The sequence below is a fragment of the Macaca mulatta genome, chromosome 19 (assembly GCF_049350105.2).
Source record: "Macaca mulatta isolate MMU2019108-1 chromosome 19, T2T-MMU8v2.0, whole genome shotgun sequence".
NCBI classification, from domain to species: domain Eukaryota; kingdom Metazoa; phylum Chordata; class Mammalia; order Primates; family Cercopithecidae; genus Macaca; species Macaca mulatta.
In genome coordinates this window covers 8,524,327-8,542,433 of record NC_133424.1, presented here as the reverse complement: position 1 = coordinate 8,542,433, position 18,107 = coordinate 8,524,327, and the positions used below count along the sequence as shown (strand labels likewise).

At 59.2% G+C, this 18,107-nt stretch overlaps 3 protein-coding genes across 12 annotated transcripts; 1 reads left to right on the top strand and 2 right to left on the bottom strand.

Moving 5' to 3' along the window:
• Positions 1-659: 659 nt before the first annotated feature.
• STXBP2 (syntaxin binding protein 2) lies at positions 660-10,717 on the bottom strand. Of its 5 annotated transcripts, none has more exons than XM_015122687.3 (19): positions 10,595-10,717; positions 9,014-9,063; positions 8,689-8,770; positions 7,964-8,040; positions 7,437-7,515; positions 7,243-7,346; positions 6,396-6,544; positions 6,126-6,210; positions 5,911-6,041; positions 5,708-5,815; positions 5,398-5,455; positions 5,173-5,238; positions 4,976-5,056; positions 3,750-3,888; positions 3,202-3,311; positions 2,188-2,283; positions 1,289-1,374; positions 1,028-1,185; positions 660-808 (listed from the first exon to the last, which is right to left on the bottom strand). In XM_015122687.3, the coding sequence occupies exons 1-19, from the start codon at positions 10,629-10,631 to the stop codon at positions 723-725; spliced, it is 1,782 nt and encodes a 593-aa protein (XP_014978173.2). In that variant the 5' UTR covers positions 10,632-10,717; the 3' UTR covers positions 660-722. The 5 variants fall into 5 exon arrangements, with proteins under 5 accessions (XP_014978173.2, XP_077835877.1, XP_077835878.1 ...); XM_077979751.1 differs by having other exon boundaries at positions 6,396-6,649; positions 7,204-7,346; positions 10,595-10,709; XM_077979752.1 differs by having other exon boundaries at positions 7,437-7,569; positions 10,595-10,701.
• Positions 10,718-10,757: 40 nt separating this feature from the next.
• On the top strand, positions 10,758-16,212 carry PCP2 (Purkinje cell protein 2). 6 transcript variants are annotated; one of them, XM_015122684.3, is made up of 7 exons: positions 10,758-10,960; positions 11,056-11,374; positions 11,596-11,723; positions 13,879-14,363; positions 14,945-15,059; positions 15,257-15,381; positions 16,019-16,212. In XM_015122684.3, exons 4-7 carry the CDS (start codon positions 14,313-14,315, stop codon positions 16,136-16,138), a joined length of 411 nt encoding a protein of 136 aa, XP_014978170.2. In that variant the 5' UTR covers positions 10,758-10,960; positions 11,056-11,374; positions 11,596-11,723; positions 13,879-14,312; the 3' UTR covers positions 16,139-16,212.
• PET100 (PET100 cytochrome c oxidase chaperone) lies at positions 16,207-18,048 on the bottom strand. Its single transcript, XM_001097045.4, has 4 exons — positions 17,981-18,048; positions 17,169-17,255; positions 16,982-17,005; positions 16,207-16,354 (listed from the first exon to the last, which is right to left on the bottom strand). The coding sequence occupies exons 1-4, from the start codon at positions 18,005-18,007 to the stop codon at positions 16,271-16,273; spliced, it is 222 nt and encodes a 73-aa protein (XP_001097045.1). The 5' UTR covers positions 18,008-18,048; the 3' UTR covers positions 16,207-16,270.
• Positions 18,049-18,107: the final 59 nt, after the last annotated feature.

The window sequence follows — 18,107 nt, the reverse complement described above, 5'->3', positions numbered from 1 at the left end:
TGGAGCAGCCAAAATGGTTCCAGTGAAAATGGGGTAGCAGCAGCTGTCACGCTTGCACGCCACCAGCCTTCCTGCGCTCTCTCTGTTCTCTCCTCTGCAAAGCAGCTGCTATTTTGGGCTCCCTGTTTTTAGATTGGGAACCCCGTAAGTTGGCCAGGGCCTCACTGCTGGAAAATCTTAGAGCCGATATTCAAACGAGAGTTCAATTCTTTTTTTTTTTTTTTTTTTTTGAGACTGAAGTGCGGAGGCGTGACCTCAGCTCACTGCAGCCTCCACCTTGTGGGTTCAAGCGATTCTCCTACCTCAGCCTCCCAAGCAGCTGGGACTACAGGTGCACACCACCACGTCCGGCTAATTGTTTTGTATTTTTAGTAGAGATGGGTTTTCACCATGTTAGCGAGGCTAGTCTTGAAGTCCTGACCTCAAGTGATCCTCCCACCTTGGCCTCCCAAAGTGCTGGGATTACAGGCGTGAGCCACCGTGCCCTGCCAAAAGTCCAAGTTCTTAACCTCCACAAGGGCTTGAGATGCCCTGGGGGGCAGGGAGAGGCTAATTCTCCTTCTGAGAGGATAATAGGGGTTGGTGGGGCCTGGGGCACAGGCCTGGCTCAGCACAACTCCCAAGGGATCCCTTGGAAAGAAAATGAGGCGGGCACTGGCTGGCAGAGAGATGGGAATAGTTTATTTCTCTGGAAAGGGAGGGGTAGGGGGCAGGTCCAGGGGTCAGGGCAGGGCAATGTCCTCCAGCTTCTGGTCCAGCGTCTTCAGGTCATCCAGGAAGCGGGTCGGGGTGAGGATGTGTGAAGAGCCTGTGCAGGAGCAGAGGTTTGGAGACGATGTTGGGGGACGCTGCCTTTGTCTTTGACAGGCTCCCGCCAGGGTCCCAGCTGGTGTGGAGCTGTCCCTGTCCCTCGGCAAACCAGGTCCCTGACTCGAAGGACTCTGGAGTCTAGGAACCTAGAAGGTCCAAGTCCAGCCCCTGGGAAGCCAAGCCCTGGAGCCCCAGGGTCCCAGTCCTGATGACTTACCAATGAGCACCTCCCACTTGCCCTCGGTGGCCCTGGTCACCTCGTAGGCAGCCCTCATCTCTGACATGGCCACACCACCCATGACGTACACGATGAGCCGGGGGCCCGCCCGGGCCTCTACGCCGGCCTTGTTCTTGTGCCAGTGACCGAAGCGGGCACTGCAGGGCAGGGGCAGAAAGTCCAGGCAGGAGGTCCTCACCGCCACCAGGCCGCCCGCTAACACAGACCCAGGCGTGGGTGGGGGCGGCCTCGGGGCCTCACCTGACGGCAGCCTGGGAGCTGGCCGTGGGGGCGGGGTCGGATACGAAGGGCCACACGTTCCTGTCCAGCCGGTCCTCCACGGCATCCTGGTGGCCGAGACGGGGGTGAGGGAAGGAACCCCAGGCATGGGCCCGGGGTCAGGAGTGCCCCCCACAGGGTATTCAGGGGCCAAGATCCTGGCAGACAGGAACCAACATTTCCACCAGCTGCCTCTGGGGGACCCAGGAGTCTAGGCCTCTAGGCCATTGGGGACCTAGAAAGCTAGACCCATACTCACTGGGAACCCACGAATCTAATTCCGTAACTCCTTGGGGACCCAGAAGTCTAAACCCATAATTCCTTGGGGACCCAGTAGTCTGGGCCTCCAGGCCCTTGGGGACCATCAGTCAATACCCGCAGCCCTTTGGGGAACCCAGAGTCTGAACTCTCAACCCCTCGGAGCCCCAGAAGTCCGGGTATTCAAGGTCCGTGGGGATGAGGAGGCCCAGGTCTCTGGCCCCCAGGCAAGAGGAGGAGCCGGGGCTCTTAGAGGAACAAGAAGGAAGCAGGAAGCCGCCAGGCCCATTACTATTGGATGGTGCTGCCCCAGGATCCTGGGAAAGGCCAGGGCTGGGGCTCAGGGGGGTCCTGGGGGGCAGGCGAACAGACTACAGAGATATAGAGGAGGCAGCCAGCAGGTAGGGAGGAAGTGAGGCTCCCCAGCACAGGCCCCGATGTCGCCCCAATTCCTCAGCTGCAGGCTTGGCGTGCCCCCCTCGGCAGAGCAGATCGGTGCCAAGGGAGTGCCAGCGATGAGCATTTTCCCCTAAGCCCTGAGGCTTAGCGCCTTGGCAGGAGGGAGGCTGAGCTGCCAGCTGATGCGGAGGGCTGGTCCCCACCCTGACCTGCCCACCCGGTACCTCCATTACGTCCTTGATGACCGGGGTCCAGCGGGACAGCTGATAGGTGGGCTCCATGCGCTCTCTCGGCTCCAGCCGGCTGGAGGTCCCCGAGCCCTACAGGTGGGGCAGGGAGGGCCGCAGGAGGATTGAGGGGAAGGAGGCTGGTCACAGAGGGGCTGGCCCTGGTGTGGCTGGTGGGGTGGGGGACGGCAGGCAAAGATGGGGAAGTGGAACGGAGAGCAAGAGAGTGAGAGAGAGTGAGAGACAGAGAGACAGCGAGAGAGAGAAACAGTGAGCCAGAGAGAGACAGAGCCAAAGGGAGAGCGAGCGAGCCAGAGAGACAGAGGCAGAGATAGGCAAAGAGATGAGAGGCAGTGAGACAAAGTATGAAGGCAAGGAGAGAGACAAGAGATGAAGCAGGAAACAGAGAGAAGACGACGGGGACAGAAGGGGCACAGAGAGGGGAGGGGAACGAGACAGAGAACAGGGAGAAAGGGGAAGGCGGAGAGAAGGGTAAGAGATGGAGAGAGAGACACAGAGAAACGGTGCACAGCGAGATGGATGAGGGATGGCGGAGGGATGGGGACAGGGTGAGGGCACTGTGGAGGGGGACGCGCAGGGCCAGAGAAACAGGAGAGGTTCACCCAAGACTAAAGCACACACATGGCTGTGTGCGGGTGCTAGATGGGTGCGGGGGGCCCTCAGAGACCCCTGGGAGCCCAGATAGACAGTGTGCTGTAGCCCCCACCTGCCTCTAGCACTCAGACCACCCGCCCCCAACCGCACCACTGCCAGGACCGGCGTGGCAGCGCCCATTCTCTCCCCCTGCCTATTGTGTGAGCTCGGACTGGGGGAGGCCCCAGCATCCTCTGGGCCCCAGACCAGACCCGAAACACTGCTTTTGGCCTCCCAGCAACCACACCATGCCAGGAACCACACCATGCCTGTGCACCACTGGCCCTCTGCCTTGCAGTGCCCCGGCCGTGATCCACGCCCTCTCCCAGAGTCCCCCCACGCCCGCTCCTGGCGTACCCCAGGGTTGGTGACAGTGCCTCCCAGCTGCTCCAGGTTGCGGATGAGGCTGCTGTGCGCCTGTACATTGGCATGCTGGATCAGCTTGGCCAGGTTCTCCTCACTCACACCTAGGGGATGGGCAGGGTGGAGGCAGCGGCCAGGTGGGCTCCCAGGTTTAGGGGAATTTGGGGTGGGCTGAGGAGCTCCCAGGACTCTGATGGGAGAATCTTGCAGTGGGGAGGGCCTCAGGGCCCTGGGCTAGTGTGAGCAAGAGTGGGGAACCTGGAGGGGGTAGATCAGGGGCTCCTCCAGATGAGCTGAGGGAGCCCCACATCTATAGGAATCACAGATGTGAGGGTTTCCATGTCAGCAGGGAGCCCTCACCTCAACGGAGGAATCCCCAAGCCAATGGAGGAGGGTTCCCGGGTCCAGAGGGGTAGCTGTGGGGGTTGGTGAGCCCGGTGAGTGGAAATGACCCAAGGAGAGCTGTGGGGTTCAGCAGTTCCCAGGATTGTGGGAGACCCTGGCAAATGGGGGCGTTCCAACTCCCCACAGCCCCCACCCACCATTTCGAAGGAGGATGTAGAGCAGCAGGACCCGGATCTTGTCGTAGGCAGGCACCGCCGCGTCCAGCAGCACCGGCACGATCAGCTTCATGGAGTCCTTGATCTTTTCCCCCTCCGCGTCGGAGCCCATGGCCAGGTCCTGTGGGCATGGGGTCAGCTGTCCAGCGGCCGCTATGTGTCAGGGAAGGGGATGGGAGAGGCAGGCCAGGGACGTCCCCAGGGGTAGGCAGGCCAGGGATATTCCCAGGATCCTTGGCAAGAAGACATTTGGGTCCTACCTCATCTCAGCACCAGGTCTCAAGGTCCCACCCCTGTCCAGGGACAGTCTCTCCACAGGCCCTGCTCCTCACCCAGGTCCCACCTTTCCAAGGCCCCGCCCACCTATGCACAGGCCACACCCCTATCCTGAGACCACCTCTCCAAGGCTCCATCCCTCACCCAGGTCCCACCTCTCCAAAGCTCTACCCCTCACCCAGGTCCTATCTCTCCAAGTTTCCACCCCTCATCCAGGTCCCAGCTCTCCAAGGTTCCGCCCCTCACCCAGGTCCCACCTCTCCAAGGCTCCGCCCCTCTCCCAGGTCCTACCTCTCCAAGGCCCCACCACTGACTCAGGTCCCACCTCTCCAAAGCTCCGCCCCTCTCCCAGGTCCCACCTCTCCAAGGCTCCACCCCTCTCCCAGGTCCCACCTCTCTTAACGCTTCACCCCCTCCCAGGTCCCACCTCTCCAAGGCTCCGCCCCTCACCCAGGTCCCACCTCTCCAAGGCTCCGCCCCTCACCCAGGTCCCACCTCTCCAAGGCTCCGCCCTTCACCCAGGTCCCACCTCTTCAAGGCTCCGCCCCTCTCCCAGGTCCCACCTCTTCAAGGCTCTGCCCCTCTCCCAGGTCCCACCTCTCCAAGACTCTGCCTACCTCTCCAAGGTCCCACCCACCTATGTACAGGCCACACCCCTGTCCTGGGACCACCTGTCCAAGGCTCTGCCCCTCACCCAGGTCCCTCCTCTCCAGGGCCCCATCCACCCAGGCACAGGCCACACCCTCATCCTAGGACCGTTTCTCCACAAGACCCCCTTCCTTTCCCACCAGGTCCCACCTCTCTCCAAGGCCCCTCCACCTCTCCACAAACCCTGCCCCTCCCCCAGACCCCCCATCTTTACAGTTCAGCCCCTCCCCAATACACTGCCCTGGCAGGACCATCGCCCCCGCCCCCCGCAGGCCCCGCCCCACCTGCTCCACACTACACAGCTTCTCCACCGAGCCCTTGAAGTGCTTCATGCAATCATCTGCTAGATGCAGGTGCGTAGAATACTGCGGGGGGCAGGGTGGGAGTTGGGGGGTAACAAAGGCTGAGTCAAGGCAGAATGCAGACAGAGCATGGGGTTGAGGGGCCAAGGTGCCCCCACTCCCTGCCCACCCAAGCGTACCTTATTCAGCTCCTTCTGGTACTGCGGCATCTTTTTCAGGATCTGGGACAGGTCTTTGATGTTGGCCTGGGGAAGGTAGGGGGAAGAGGGTAGGAAGTGGGGGGGCGGGGCCAGGCTGTGCCCACCTGGGCCTCACTCCAGGCTCGAAATCCAGGCTGTGACCCTGCCCCCATGGGGAGGGGCTTCCTTGCACTGGTGCCTTTGGTGACCTGGGTCTGCCCGTACCTTGTCCGTGGTCAGCCTCTTGCTCTCACAGAAGGTCCTCAGGAGCTCCGTGACCTTCCTGGCCATGAGGGTGGGCAGGGATGAGAATGAGGGGAGAGGAGCCAGAGGTCATGTGTCCCTGCACCCGGCCATGGGTAAGCCCACTCAGGGGGCACAAGGGGAGGTGGGGTGAAACTGGAGGCCAGTCTGGAGTCACACTGAGGGGTGCTCATGAGGGCCAAAGACCTGGCAGCAGCCAGGGATCCCAGGGCCGCTACCAGGCCCACAGTAGGGGAGGGGAAGGGGGGATCCAGCTGCCATGTGCACGCACTTGGACACGTCTGCGATGTGCATGTGGCGAAGCTCCACCCACAAGTCATCGTCTTCGTCCAGCAGGACGGCCTTCTCCCGCGCCTCGCTCAGCCCAGTGGTCTCATATCTGGGGAGGATGGAGGGAGCCTGGGGGTCAGGGGAGCTGAGGACTGGGGAACCAGGTCGGGGGCAAGGATGGGGGCGGCTTCCAAGTCTGCAGACCTGTATGTGTCCTGCTCTATGTCCAGCAGATCATAGGCCATGGCCTGGAACGTGAGCTCATGCAGTAGTGGGGACACGGGGTCAGCCGCCCGGTCCATGATCAGCAGCTGGGAGCGGGTTTTCTCTGGGCCCTGGGGTGAGGTTTAGGGCAGGAATGAGGCACTGACCCTGAGCTGGCTGGGGCTGCCCCTCACCTCCCAAGCACGCCCCCTTACCTCGCCCAGACTGGGAGTGTCTGCCTTGAAGGCGTTCAGCTTGGCCAGGACGGCATGGGCCAACTGGGCTGTGTCCTCTGGGCCCCTGGCGGGGAGGCCAGACATGGGGGACATCATCAGGGGATGGGGTCAAGGATGGGTTTTGAAGGTGGGAGACAGGGACCAGGGTGAGGGCCGGGGCTGGGGTCACAAGAGAGGTTAAAGGTCAGGTGCTGCTCGTGGTTAAGCGGGAGGGGGCGGCATCGGGGTAGGGCTCGGTGGGGTTCCCACTTGCGGTAGCGGATGGCCGGGTACTCCTGCAGTGTGGCGCACAGCGTGGCAATCTGCTGGGCCAGCACCTCGAGCTGCCGCGCGCGCTCCCCTGCCCGGAAGGGGCAGTAGAGGTTGTAGGTGCTATGGGGGGCATCAAGGGAGAACACCTGGGCGAGGAGGGGGACAGAAGCACCAGGGTTGTTGCTGCAGGTGCACACCTGCCCCGCTTCCCACTGCCACCACCTGCACCTCCTGGGAGCTGTCCCTGGTCCCTGAAGCCTGCTTTGCCAACTTGGAGGCAGGCCCAGGTCAACCCTAAACCCATGCCTGGAGGAGTCAGTGGATAAATACCCCAGGCCCTGTCCTTTAGGCTGGCTGGACAACCCCACGGTGCGCTCTATGCTGCCCCCTGCAGGGGCCCAGGGGGATAGAAATCAAGGCAAGAGCTCCTTGGACTCTGTGGGTGCCTCCCCTTTTTTAAATTTTACTTTATGTATCTGTTTTTGAGACAGGATCTCGCTCTGTCGCCCAGGCTGGAGGGCAGCGGTGCAATCAGAGCTCACTGCAGCCCCGACCTCCCAGGCTCAAGCGACCCTCCCACCCCAGCCCCCTGAGTAGCTAGGACTACAGGTGCACGCCACCACGCCAGGCTAATTTCTATTTTTTTTTTTTTTTAAGAGACGAGGTCTTGCTCTGTACCCAGGCTGATCTCCAGCTCCTGGGAGATCCTCCTGCCCTGGCCTCCCATAGTGCTGGGATTACAGGTGTGAGCCACTGCGCCCAGCCTCAGTGTCTGTTTCTGAGAGAACAGGGGACATTTGGTCACAAATCCCCACCCCCTGCCCAGGATGAGCCCGGGCCGTACCTGGGCCTCGTAGGGGAGGAAGGCAAGGTGAATCTCCTTCAATGTCTTCACCACCTTTGCCAGACGAGAGCGGCCCAGCTCACTGAACAGGGGCTCGGGGCAGGCTGGGGTGAGGCAGGAGTGGGGTATCAGGCCAGAGCAGCCCCCACACCTCTTCGCCCCACCCGCCAACACCCTGGGCTCTCCTCACTCACTGTCGGTGAAGAAGATATGGGCCGCTTTGTAGGTGAAGGTCGGGGTCCCCCGGAAGTCTGCGATCAGGGCCTGAACCGACTGGGGAAGGAGGGTCACTCTCTGGGCCTGAGCTTGCACACCCAGGTTCATTGTCTGCCCAGGCCTCCCAGCCACCTCCTATCTGCCACCATAGGCACACATGGATGCACAGGGTCATGCATATGTGCACATGCACACTAGTGTCGCATCCACATGGGCACATGGGCACATGTGCACAAACACAAGACACACACGCACGCACACACAGACACATGCGCGCACACACATGCACATGCACAAACACATAGACACAGACACACATGCACATGCAGACACGCAGACACAGACACACATGCACACACATACACACATGCATACACGTGCACACACATACACAGATGCACACACATACACGCACTCACACATGCACGCACACATACACATGCACATGCGCACAGGCACATGTACACACATGCACACGCATACACACGCTCATTCATGTAGGCACCTTCTCCGTTGGGCTCAGCAAATAAATGGCCTCCAGGCTGGGAATGGGTTCTCGCCGTTTGTTGATGTCTTCAACAACTAGTAGGAACAGAGGAAGGGACACAGGTGGGTGGCATCCAGGAAGGGCCACATGGGGAGTCTCAGGTATGGGGAGTTGGAGGCTTGGGGAGGGGGAGTGGATGCTTAGGAGGGACTGCAGAAGAAACATACCTCGGGGTCACCCAGCTAAGAGTCACACGGCAGGGTTCTGCACACTTGGGGGCTGTGCAGCCAACTGGGTTCCAAACTGGGTTCCCCAATTTACAGACAGGGAAACTGAGGTTCTGAGAGGACAGGCTCCCTCAGCACCTGTCCCTCAATGGCAAAGTGACTGGGGCACCTCCTGGGGTCACCCATAGAAGGCTCTGCATTCTTGGGGCCTCACATCCAGAGTCCACCCTGGGAGTCCCACACAGCGCTCCACACAGGGGCTGCACGGTTAGGAAGGGGCTGCAGCCAGGGAGTCCTGCAGGGGAGGTCTGCAATCCATGGGCTCCTGCGGTCAGCTTGCAACATTTAGGAAATTGACTTGGTCACATGATCAAGGCTGTCCCTGCAGGGAGCTGCGTACTTGGGAGTTCTGGACGATTTGAGGGGATCCTACGCTCAAGGGCTGAACCCTGGGAGCGGGGCACAGTCAGGGGTTCCCACACTCAAGTCCCATCTCACTGGGACGCATTCACTCACTGGTGATGCCCTCAGCCAGGATGTCTGACATTTTGCAGCAGGAAGACAAGATGCGCATGCTTGGGTGATCCATGATAAGCACCTGTCCAGATGGATGGACAGATGGACGGAGGAGCAGGCGGAAGAGGCCACAGCTGGCCCCAGGAGGAGCCAAGGCAGTGGGAGGGGCAGTTTCAAGGGCTGGCTGGGCGGGAGGACCCAGGACCCATTCACCCAACTCCACCCATGTGGACAGGCAGTTCTCGGGGGTTCCACATTCAGAGTCTTCCCCATGGGCTTGATGAGGGGCTGCCTCTGGGTACCCAGCCATCTTCCTTGCCCCTACCTTCCACTCTCCATCCTTCTTGACACTCCGAATAACTCCGCTCAGAATTTCTGCAGGGAAGGGAGGGGAGGGGTCAGAACGCTGGTTCTCTGGTCCCACCACTGCCCCAAGCCTTCTCAGCCTTGGGGCTGAACCCCCATCTTAATTCCCATTTATCCTTTCTAAGAGAGGAGGGTCTCACTCTGTCACCTAGGCTAAAGCGCAGTGGTGTGATCGTAACTCACTGCAGCCTCCAACTCCTGGGAGCCAGCGATCCTCTCGCCTCCGCCTCCCAAGTAGCTGGGACTACAGGTGTGTGTACCACCCACAGCTAATTTATTTTTATTTCGGTATAGATGGGGTCTCACTATGTTGCTCAAGCTGGTCTCAAACTTCTGGCCTCAAGCAATCCTCCTGCCTCGGCCTCCCAAAGTGCTGGGATTACAGGCATGAGACACTACACGGGAACCATTTATTTTTACCCCCCAGTTCTGCGAGGTGGCTTCTGGGGACACCCCCAATGTACAGACAGGGAAACAGATTCTTAGGCAACATGCAACTCACCTAAGCATTCTGAGTGTTTAAGTGGCAGAGTGCCGGGTCAAAAGGTGCCACTCGATAAACATATTTTAGATGAATGAAAAGTGGAGAGCCGGGATCATCCACAGCTCTATCTGCCTCTAGAGCCAGGCTCTCCGATTCCCCACCTGCTGCCTCAAGTATTCCTGCTGTATGGGTTTCAGCCAGTCCCCCAACCCTGGTCTAAAATGTAGGACCCCTGGTTCCCAGCTCTGAGGCATGCCTAGCTGAGGCTAGCCCACCGACCTTCGGCCTCAGTTTCCTCATCTGTAAAATGGAATCACTGTTTTTCCAATCTCCCCCAATTACAGGGTTTTGAGCTACAGACTGCCCTGCCTAGAGGAGAGAGTGGAGAGAAGTAACGGGGTGGCCCCGCCCAGCCACGTCCACTGTGTCATGTCCACTGTTATCAAGGAGGCCAGGGCGGAAGGAGCAGCTGAGGCCGGAACTCCCCGGGGTGGAGGAAGAGGCGCCTTCCACCCTTCCCCCAAGAACGGGGGCCGGTGAGGCCTGGAAGTCTGGGTCCTCCAGCTGCAAGGCGCTCCTGGGAATGAGGCAAGGAGGAAGGCACCCCCTACACCACCCCCGTGGGGCCTGGACACGTCCCCTGAGCGCTCACAGCATCTGGGGTCGCTGATCAGAGCCCCAGGAGGTCCCAAGAGTCCAGCCCCTGAACTTTGCCCAGCTTAAGAGATCCTAGAGTGTGGGCATCCAGCTGTGCCCTCCTCCCCCGGCAGGCACCCTAAGAGGCCCAGGAGTCTGCGCCCCAGCCTACGCCACCCTCTACCCGTCCCCTTTGGGTCCCCGGAGTCCGGCCCCCCAATTTTGTTGTGCTCTAGTACCGGCGAGCAGGGGCGTCCAGCTGGGAACCCGTCCCCGCCCGCCCCCTCGAGGGTCAGGTGCTCGGACGCCCAGCCCGGCTCCCAACTCCTAGCCGCCACGAACCCAGGGTCCCAGAGCCCGTGCGCCCCCGACCCCGATCCCCCACGGGACGCCAGAGCCCGGCCCTGGAGAGGCACTCACTTTCCCCCACCACTGCCTTCAGCCCCGAGGGCGCCATCTTCCCCGAGGGGCGCCGCTGTCGCCGCTTCCGGGTGTGTCCCAAGGTGGGGGCGTGGCCCCGCGCGTCACCCACGTGGACCCCGCCCCGCGGGCCCTGATCCCGCCCCCTGCGCACCTGGCCCCTCCCCGCCGTCGGTTCTCGCCCAGGCCCAGGAAGTTGAGTCCCTGGCGGAGAGGACAGGCAGGTGCGTCTGCGCAGCCGAGCACGAAGTCGCTGGAGGGGCACACCTCGATGACACGCTCACAGACGGGAGTTCAGACACACACTTCCTGGCTTGCGTGCGAAGCGGGATCGCAGGGCAATAATCCCTCCATCTTCCCTGGAAGGTTCGGTGACTGCAAGATACACGCGCCCACTCGATGCCACCAGGCCGCCACCGTCTGGGCCTGGGATCTTGACCCACTTGTCTTCTGTACTTCAGGGTTTAGAGGCAGCAGCAGCAGCAGCCGTCTTGGATAACTTTTGATGGATTCAGGAGGCCTGGAGACCTCTTGTGTGCCGGCACCTGGACATAATTTTCATTCAGCCCTGCCCGATGCCCCGACCTGGACTGCGGTGCCGATGAGGAACCGAGGCTTAGCGCGATCCCTAATCCAAGGCCACGACGAGTGAGCCTGCTGGGATTCCAGCCGGGAGCCTGTCCCTGGGGAGCACTTGTCACAGCCTTACCCTCTTCCGGGAGGCGCCACACTTACCCTTGTGGACCAACAATCGAATTAACATGCTGATACACACATGGGGTGAGTGACGCCCTCAAATGCTTGCAAACACATACACACACACACACACACTCAACTTGGAATTTCAGGAGCTGCTTCTGCTGTGTGTCCTGCTACTTTAAAGGCACAGCCCCTGCAGCACCCATACAAAAATGAGGTCTCCAAATTAAGGTGCGAGGTATGTGTGTAAACAGACTCTTACGGGTCTGAGCTGGTTCCTTCGCTCTGCCGTGTTGATGAAGGTACCAAGACCCCTGCCACTTACACGGGACACAGAGAGTGAATCAGACCCGAAGGTCTGGCGGAGAAAGGAAAGGATCCATGCTGCCCTAAAGGAAATAAACTGATGTGACAGCAAGTGCCATGAAAGGTAGGAGTGGGAGGGGACTTTATTGAGGGTGACCCCCAAGGACCTCTCTGAAGAAGCAGCCTTTTGACATTATCCCTGAATGAATTCTAGAAGCATCTACACAGCATGTCCAGGTAGAGAAGGGAGGGGCCCCGAGCTTAAGAAGGCTGGAGGGTGGGGGCAGTAGGGGCCAGAGTTCTGTAGGACAAGGTCAGACTGACCCATCCCAGTGCCAGGATGCAGGACTTTCAGTGCTAAAAATAGGACAGTCACAGGCAAACCAGGACGGTTGGTGACCGTAGGTAGGAGTTTGAGCTATTTCTTCCTTTCCTCTCTTTTTCCCTTCCTTTCTTCCTTCTTCTCCCTCCTCCCCGTTTTTGTTTGTTTCTGTTTTTGTTGTGTAAAGAGACAGGGTCTCGCTCTGTTGCTTCCTGAGCTCAAGGGATTCTTCCACCTCAGCCTCCCAAGTAGCTGGGACCACCTCGCCCAGCTGATTTTGTTGTTGTTGTTGTCGTTGTTAAGAGACAGGGTCTCCCTATGTTGCCCAGGCTGGTATCAAACTCCTGGGCTCAAAGGATCCTCCTGCCTTGGCCTCCCAAAGTGTTAGGATTTTAAGTATGAGCCACCACACCCTGCCCCTTCCTCCTTTTTTAACAGCTTTACTGAGATATAATTCACATACCATACAAGTTGCTGACCTAAAGTGCGTAAGTCAATGGCTTTTAGTATTTTTGGAGCTGTGTGTCCATTACCACAATCCACTTCAGAACATATCCACGACCCCAAGGGGTTTGGGTTTGGTCTTGAGAAGATAAAACCCAAGGGAAGAGTTTTGAACGGGGGAAGGCAGGGAACCCTCCAGATCCTGAGGGGAAGGACAGAAGACAGGACCGCCTCCAGCTTCTCAGCTTGACCTCTTGAGGGGAGGGAGAGCTGATACGGCCAATCATTCCACCCCAACCCCCACAAGATATGAAGTACTAATCCCCAATACCCCACAATAGGACCTTATTTGTAATGGGGTCATTATAGATATTAGCAGTGAGCATGAGGCCACATTGGAGTAGGATGGGCTCCTAATGCAATATCACTGGTGTCCTTGTAAGATAGTTATATGGCTGCCTGATTCTGGGTAGGTGGTTGGGAAGTGGGGGAATGGGTATATGAAGACCAGGACACAGAGGGAGAATGCCATGTGACCACGGAGGCAGGGAGTGAAGAGCTGCAGTGACAAGCCAAGGACACCAAGGACGGCAGGCGCTGCCAAAAGCCAGGGAGGGACAAAGAGGGCTCCTGAGACCTGGTTTTCAGAGGGAGCACAGCTCTGCCAACACCTTCATTTCAGGCTCTGGCCTCTGGAACGTTGGCTCAATACATTTCTGTTAAAAAACATTTTAAAGGCTGAGCATGGTGGCTCATGCCTGTAATCCCAGCACTTTGGGAGGCCCAGGCCGGAGGAACACATGAATGCAGGAGTTTGAGACTAGCCTGGGCAATATAGTGAGACCTCATCTCTATATAAAAATACGTGATAAAAGTCAACATACGTTGCTTTAAGCCATCTGGTCTGTGACACTTTGTTCTGGCAGGCCTAGGAAAGGGATACTTGTGCTGAGGAGGGGGACACTTGGTTGGCATAGAGGGAGAGGGCGTGAACCTGGCCCTTTGTGGAACAGGGGAGACTCGGACAGAGGTGGTGATAGGGCCGTCCATTCATTCTGAGGTGAAACTTCCACTGCTTTCTGTAAAGGCATCTTGGGGAGCGCAGGGAAGGGGATGGGGACTTCCCAGTGGCATCCCCTTCTCGGGCACCGAGGGAAAGCCACAGTGGCTTGGGGAAGAAGGCAGGGACGTCCTCTCCCCGCCTGCCTGTCCCCAGGGAGTCTCACCTCCTGTTTCCACCTGGGGCTGGGGTGATCGATAGGAGATAGCTCAACCTGGCATGTGGGTGGTGTGGGAACAGGAGACCCCAGACTTTCTTGTTTTGGGGTCTGGGGCAGGCAGCCAGGCTCCAGGGACAGTGAGTCAAGGGAAGGGTGGCTGGGAGACCCCTTGACTTGCTGCCAAGGAGACAGAGCTGGTGCTAGGGTGGCATCTGAGGCAGGTGCAGAGAGAGAGGGAGGGAGGGAGGGAAGGGGCCTTTGACTCCAATCTCTTCTTTCTCTACTGACTGCAGGTGGCAGCTGCCCTTCCAGGAGCCAGTGGGGGGACCTGGGTGGCTGGGTAGGGACACCTGCCAAGTCCTCGCCTAAGCCAGCTACCACCCTACTCTGTTGGCTTCCCTTCTCCAACTGTGGGGACGCTGCTCAGGCCTTTCGTGACATCACACCCGGGAGTCCTTGGGGTCCGGTCACTGCTGCTGGGCCCGGCGAGGTTCAAGCTCCGGTCGCCCTGCCCCCTACCCCCCATGCCAGATCAGGCATCGTTGTGGGCAAACAATTATCTGGATGATCTTTATGGGGCTTAAGCTTGGGTGGGAGCAGATGGGGCATGAGCTGGGGATTTGGGGATGGGGGGAATCCACACCCCCACGTCCCGGACGTTTAAAAGGCCCTCTCTGGCACTGGGCCGGGGCAGGGGCCAGCAGGAAAGTGACCGGAGTCCAGGGACATGATGGATCAGGAGGAGAAGCCGGAGGAGGGCTCAGGCCCCTGTGCCGAGGTGAGAAGGCCCTGCCCCCACCCCACCCCCAGCTCAAGGTCTCAGAGCCCATGATTGACAAGACTAATTAGTTTGTAGGGCACCTAATTAGCGAGTGAGTCTCCTAGGACCCCCTGACCCAGTTGTGGCTGTAGAAAGGGGCTGGTGGGCTTGGAGGTCTGAGTGCCAGGCCCCAGGGCAGAGGGCAGGGCTCTCTGTGTGGACCCCTATTGATGGGAGATGCTGGGACCTGGGGGTAGCTCCTGGGCCATGTTTCCCTGACTCATGTCCCAGCTCCCAGGCCACACTCATCAGGCCCTAATCTAGGACGGCAGGACACTGGCATCGGAGCCTGTCCCTTGAGACGGTACCACGTGAAGTGGCACTGCCGGCCGGGGCCCTGGGGGCGGGGGCCGGGATTGGGAAGGAGACTCATGTCTCATCCAGAACAGCTCTGCAGAGCGGATCGGCGGGGACCATGGTGAGAGCTGAGGAAGAGGGGACAGCAGGCCCTGGGGTCGGGTGTGAGCAGGCTGGCTGGGAAGGTTGGGGAGGGGCCCCCAAGCTGAAGGGCCAACCGGACTGAGCGGGTCTGTCCGCAGGCGGGCTCCCCAGACCAGGAGGGCTTCTTCAATCTGCTGAGCCACGTGCAGGGTGACCGGATGGAGGGGCAGCGCTGTTCACTGCAGGCCGGGCCGGGCCAGACCACCAAGAGCGGTGAGCACGGGCACGGGGGTGCTGTCCATGGGCCGTGAACAGGGTGGGAGTGCGGGGCGTGTGGTCATCTGGAGGGCCTGGGGGCACGGGGTGTGGGAGGCGGTGGTGCACCTGAAGCATCTGCATGGGGGTTAAGGGGTAGGGTTGGGGGCCCCCAGTCCGGCTGTGTCCTCCCAAGTCTGTGAATGTCCACGCAGAGAGCGACCCCACCCCTGAGATGGACAGCCTCATGGACATGCTGGCCAGCACCCAGGGCCGCCGCATGGATGACCAACGTGTGACAGTCAGCAGCCTGCCCGGCTTCCAGCCCGTGGGGCCCAAGGTAGGTGATGTTCTGGCGATGCCGAGGAGAAACCCACCAGGCAGTGCTCTCCAATCCTGCCCTCCACCCAGCCGGGAGAGAACAGGGCCTGCCCCACCTCTGTCCATCCGCTGCCCTGACTTCAGATGGGAGGACGGACCAAGGCCCAGGCAGCGGCTAGAGGGGCCTAAGGTTATATAGGGGCCATGCTAGTGTCAGACCCATGGCTGGAACTTGTGGCTCCTGCCCCCAAGTCTAAAGGTTCTGGGGAGGCCAAAGGGAGAAAACAGGACCCCCTCCTAGGATACCTCAGGGAGGAGGGCACGTGAGCTCACGCATAGGATATATATATATATATACACACACATACATATATATATATATATGTATATACACACACACACATCTGCATACTCACATGTGTTGACTTCACACATACACAAAGCTTGGGTTCTGATCAGGACCCCAGTGAGGGTCCCAAGACCTGCCACCTCACGCTCAAATGCCACCCTAAATGGCAGATATTGAAGGTAAACATAGACCAGTGCTCAGATGAGGTGGGACACGGTGCCCACCCACACCCTCTCTCCAACGTTCGCCACCTCTGGCTGGCACTGCCCTTGAGCCCTCCCCCCGGCTGACCCCTCTTCATCCACAGGACGGAGTGCAGAAACGAGCTGGGACCCTCAGTCCCCAACCCCTGCTCACCCCTCAGGACCCGACCGCTCTTGGCTTCCGTCGGAACAGCAGCCCCCAGCCCCCGACACAAGCCCCCTGAGGGCCTGAGGCATCCTGGGCCTTACTCGGTCCCCAAAAACTGATAAAAGAATAAAACACTTCCATGAGTAACAAGGAACTGAGTATGCGTATATTTCATCAGGGGAGGGGCGAGGACTCCCACTTGGAGGCCTCAGGATTTCTGCTGGGCATCGCGAAGAAGCTTCTCCTCCCGCCGCTTCCGTACCCTCTCTTTGAATTCTTCTATCTCTTGAAGCTGTGGATGGAGAAGTGGGTGGGACAGGAAGGGGGGAGGGGCACACACCTCAGCGCTGAGCCGGGATCCCTCTACCACTCTCCCACCACCCTGCCCCAGACCACGGCTTCAGGTTTCAGTGTCTTCATTGGAAGCCCCCTGCCAATGACAAAGGGGTCCAAGGGGGATCCGCTTCACTCTTCCAGGAGAAGGCAATAAGGAAACCATCTCCTCCTCTGCTCTCGGTTCCTTACTCATGGCTGAGAGTAAAATGTTCCTTTTTGAGACGAAGTCTTGCTCTATTGCCCAGGCTGGAGTGCAGTGGCGCGATCTTGGGCTCACTGCAACCTCTGCCTCTGGGGTTCAGGTGATTCTCCTCCCTCAGTCTCCCGAGCAACTGGAATTATAGGCACCTGCCATCACACCCGGCTAATTTTTGTATTTTTGTAGACATGGGGTTTCGCCATGTTGGCCAGGCTGGTCTTGAACTCCTGACCTCAAGTGATCCACCCACCTCGGCCTCCCATGCCCTGGGATTACAGCCATGAGCCACTGCACCTGGCCTAAAATTTTCACCTGAAACCCATCCCGGATACAAGCATCCAGCCTCCTCCATCCCTCTGGCAGGAAGAAGATGAGATCACTTACCTTCTCAGGTGTCCACAGCTCCCTCTGTAAGGAAAAGTCACAACTGGGACACAAGCCAAGAGCCTCCAGAGCCCCACACCAGGGTAGGGTCAGCTCATGGGAGGCAGACATTGGCTCCCAGCAGATTGGTGCCCCGCACCCTCTCCCACCCCTGGAGTGAACCCTCGAACACTCCTCTTATGCCCACCTTGCGCTGTATGACGTAGCCCTCAAACCACTCGGCCTGATTGGAAACCCAGAACATAGCCACAGGGAAAGTGAGGTAGAGTATCATCTGGAATGGCAGAGGGTGGGTGAGGTGACCGCCCCCCTCGCCCCAAGCAATGTGCAGAGGCTGCTCAGAGCCTGGGGGACCCATCCTACTGCAGAGTCCAGAAGCGCCTCGTTAGGGCCGACCCAAGAACCCCAGAACTCCCACCAAGGGTACAGAAACCTCGCATCCTAAAACCTAACTTCTATAATCCAGGAGGCTTCATTCCTGAAAGTCCCCCCTGAGCTGGAGTCTTCCTCTCAAAGACAGACAGACATACAGAGGCCCGAGCTACAATCAAAAGCATCTCCTCGAGACCTCATTACTCATCCCCACTTAAGATCCCGGGAGCACCCCCAAACCCAGGAGGCGTCACTCTTCAACTTCACTTCTCGAAGTCTGGGAGTCTCCCTATCATAGACACCCACCCACCACAAGCCCGAGAGCTCCCCCAGGATCTTAAGTCTTCCTTCTTTAGAGCCCCCTTCTCAGCCAACCCCTCTCTGAGGTCTTTCCTCGGACCAGCCCTCTCACAGCCCCCAAACCCAGAAGCCCAAATCTGAGAACCCCCCCACCCCACAACCCAGCGTCCCCTCTCCTGGATTTCCAACCAGAAAGGTCCCTCTCAAATCTTAAGAGCTTTCTCCTTGGAGCACCCTCTTTCTTTTAAGACCCCCATTTCCAGCCTCATCTTCAGATCCAGGAAGATCCCCTGCTCAGCCTCCCAATCCACTCCTGTGTCCACTGACCCGAAATATCTCCAGCTTCACCCCCATCTCGTTTCTCCCGGTCAACAAAGCAACTTCCGCCCAAAGCCGACCCTCCAGCAAGACAGAAGCTCATTGGTGTTTTGCACGCTCCATTGCTGAAGCTGAT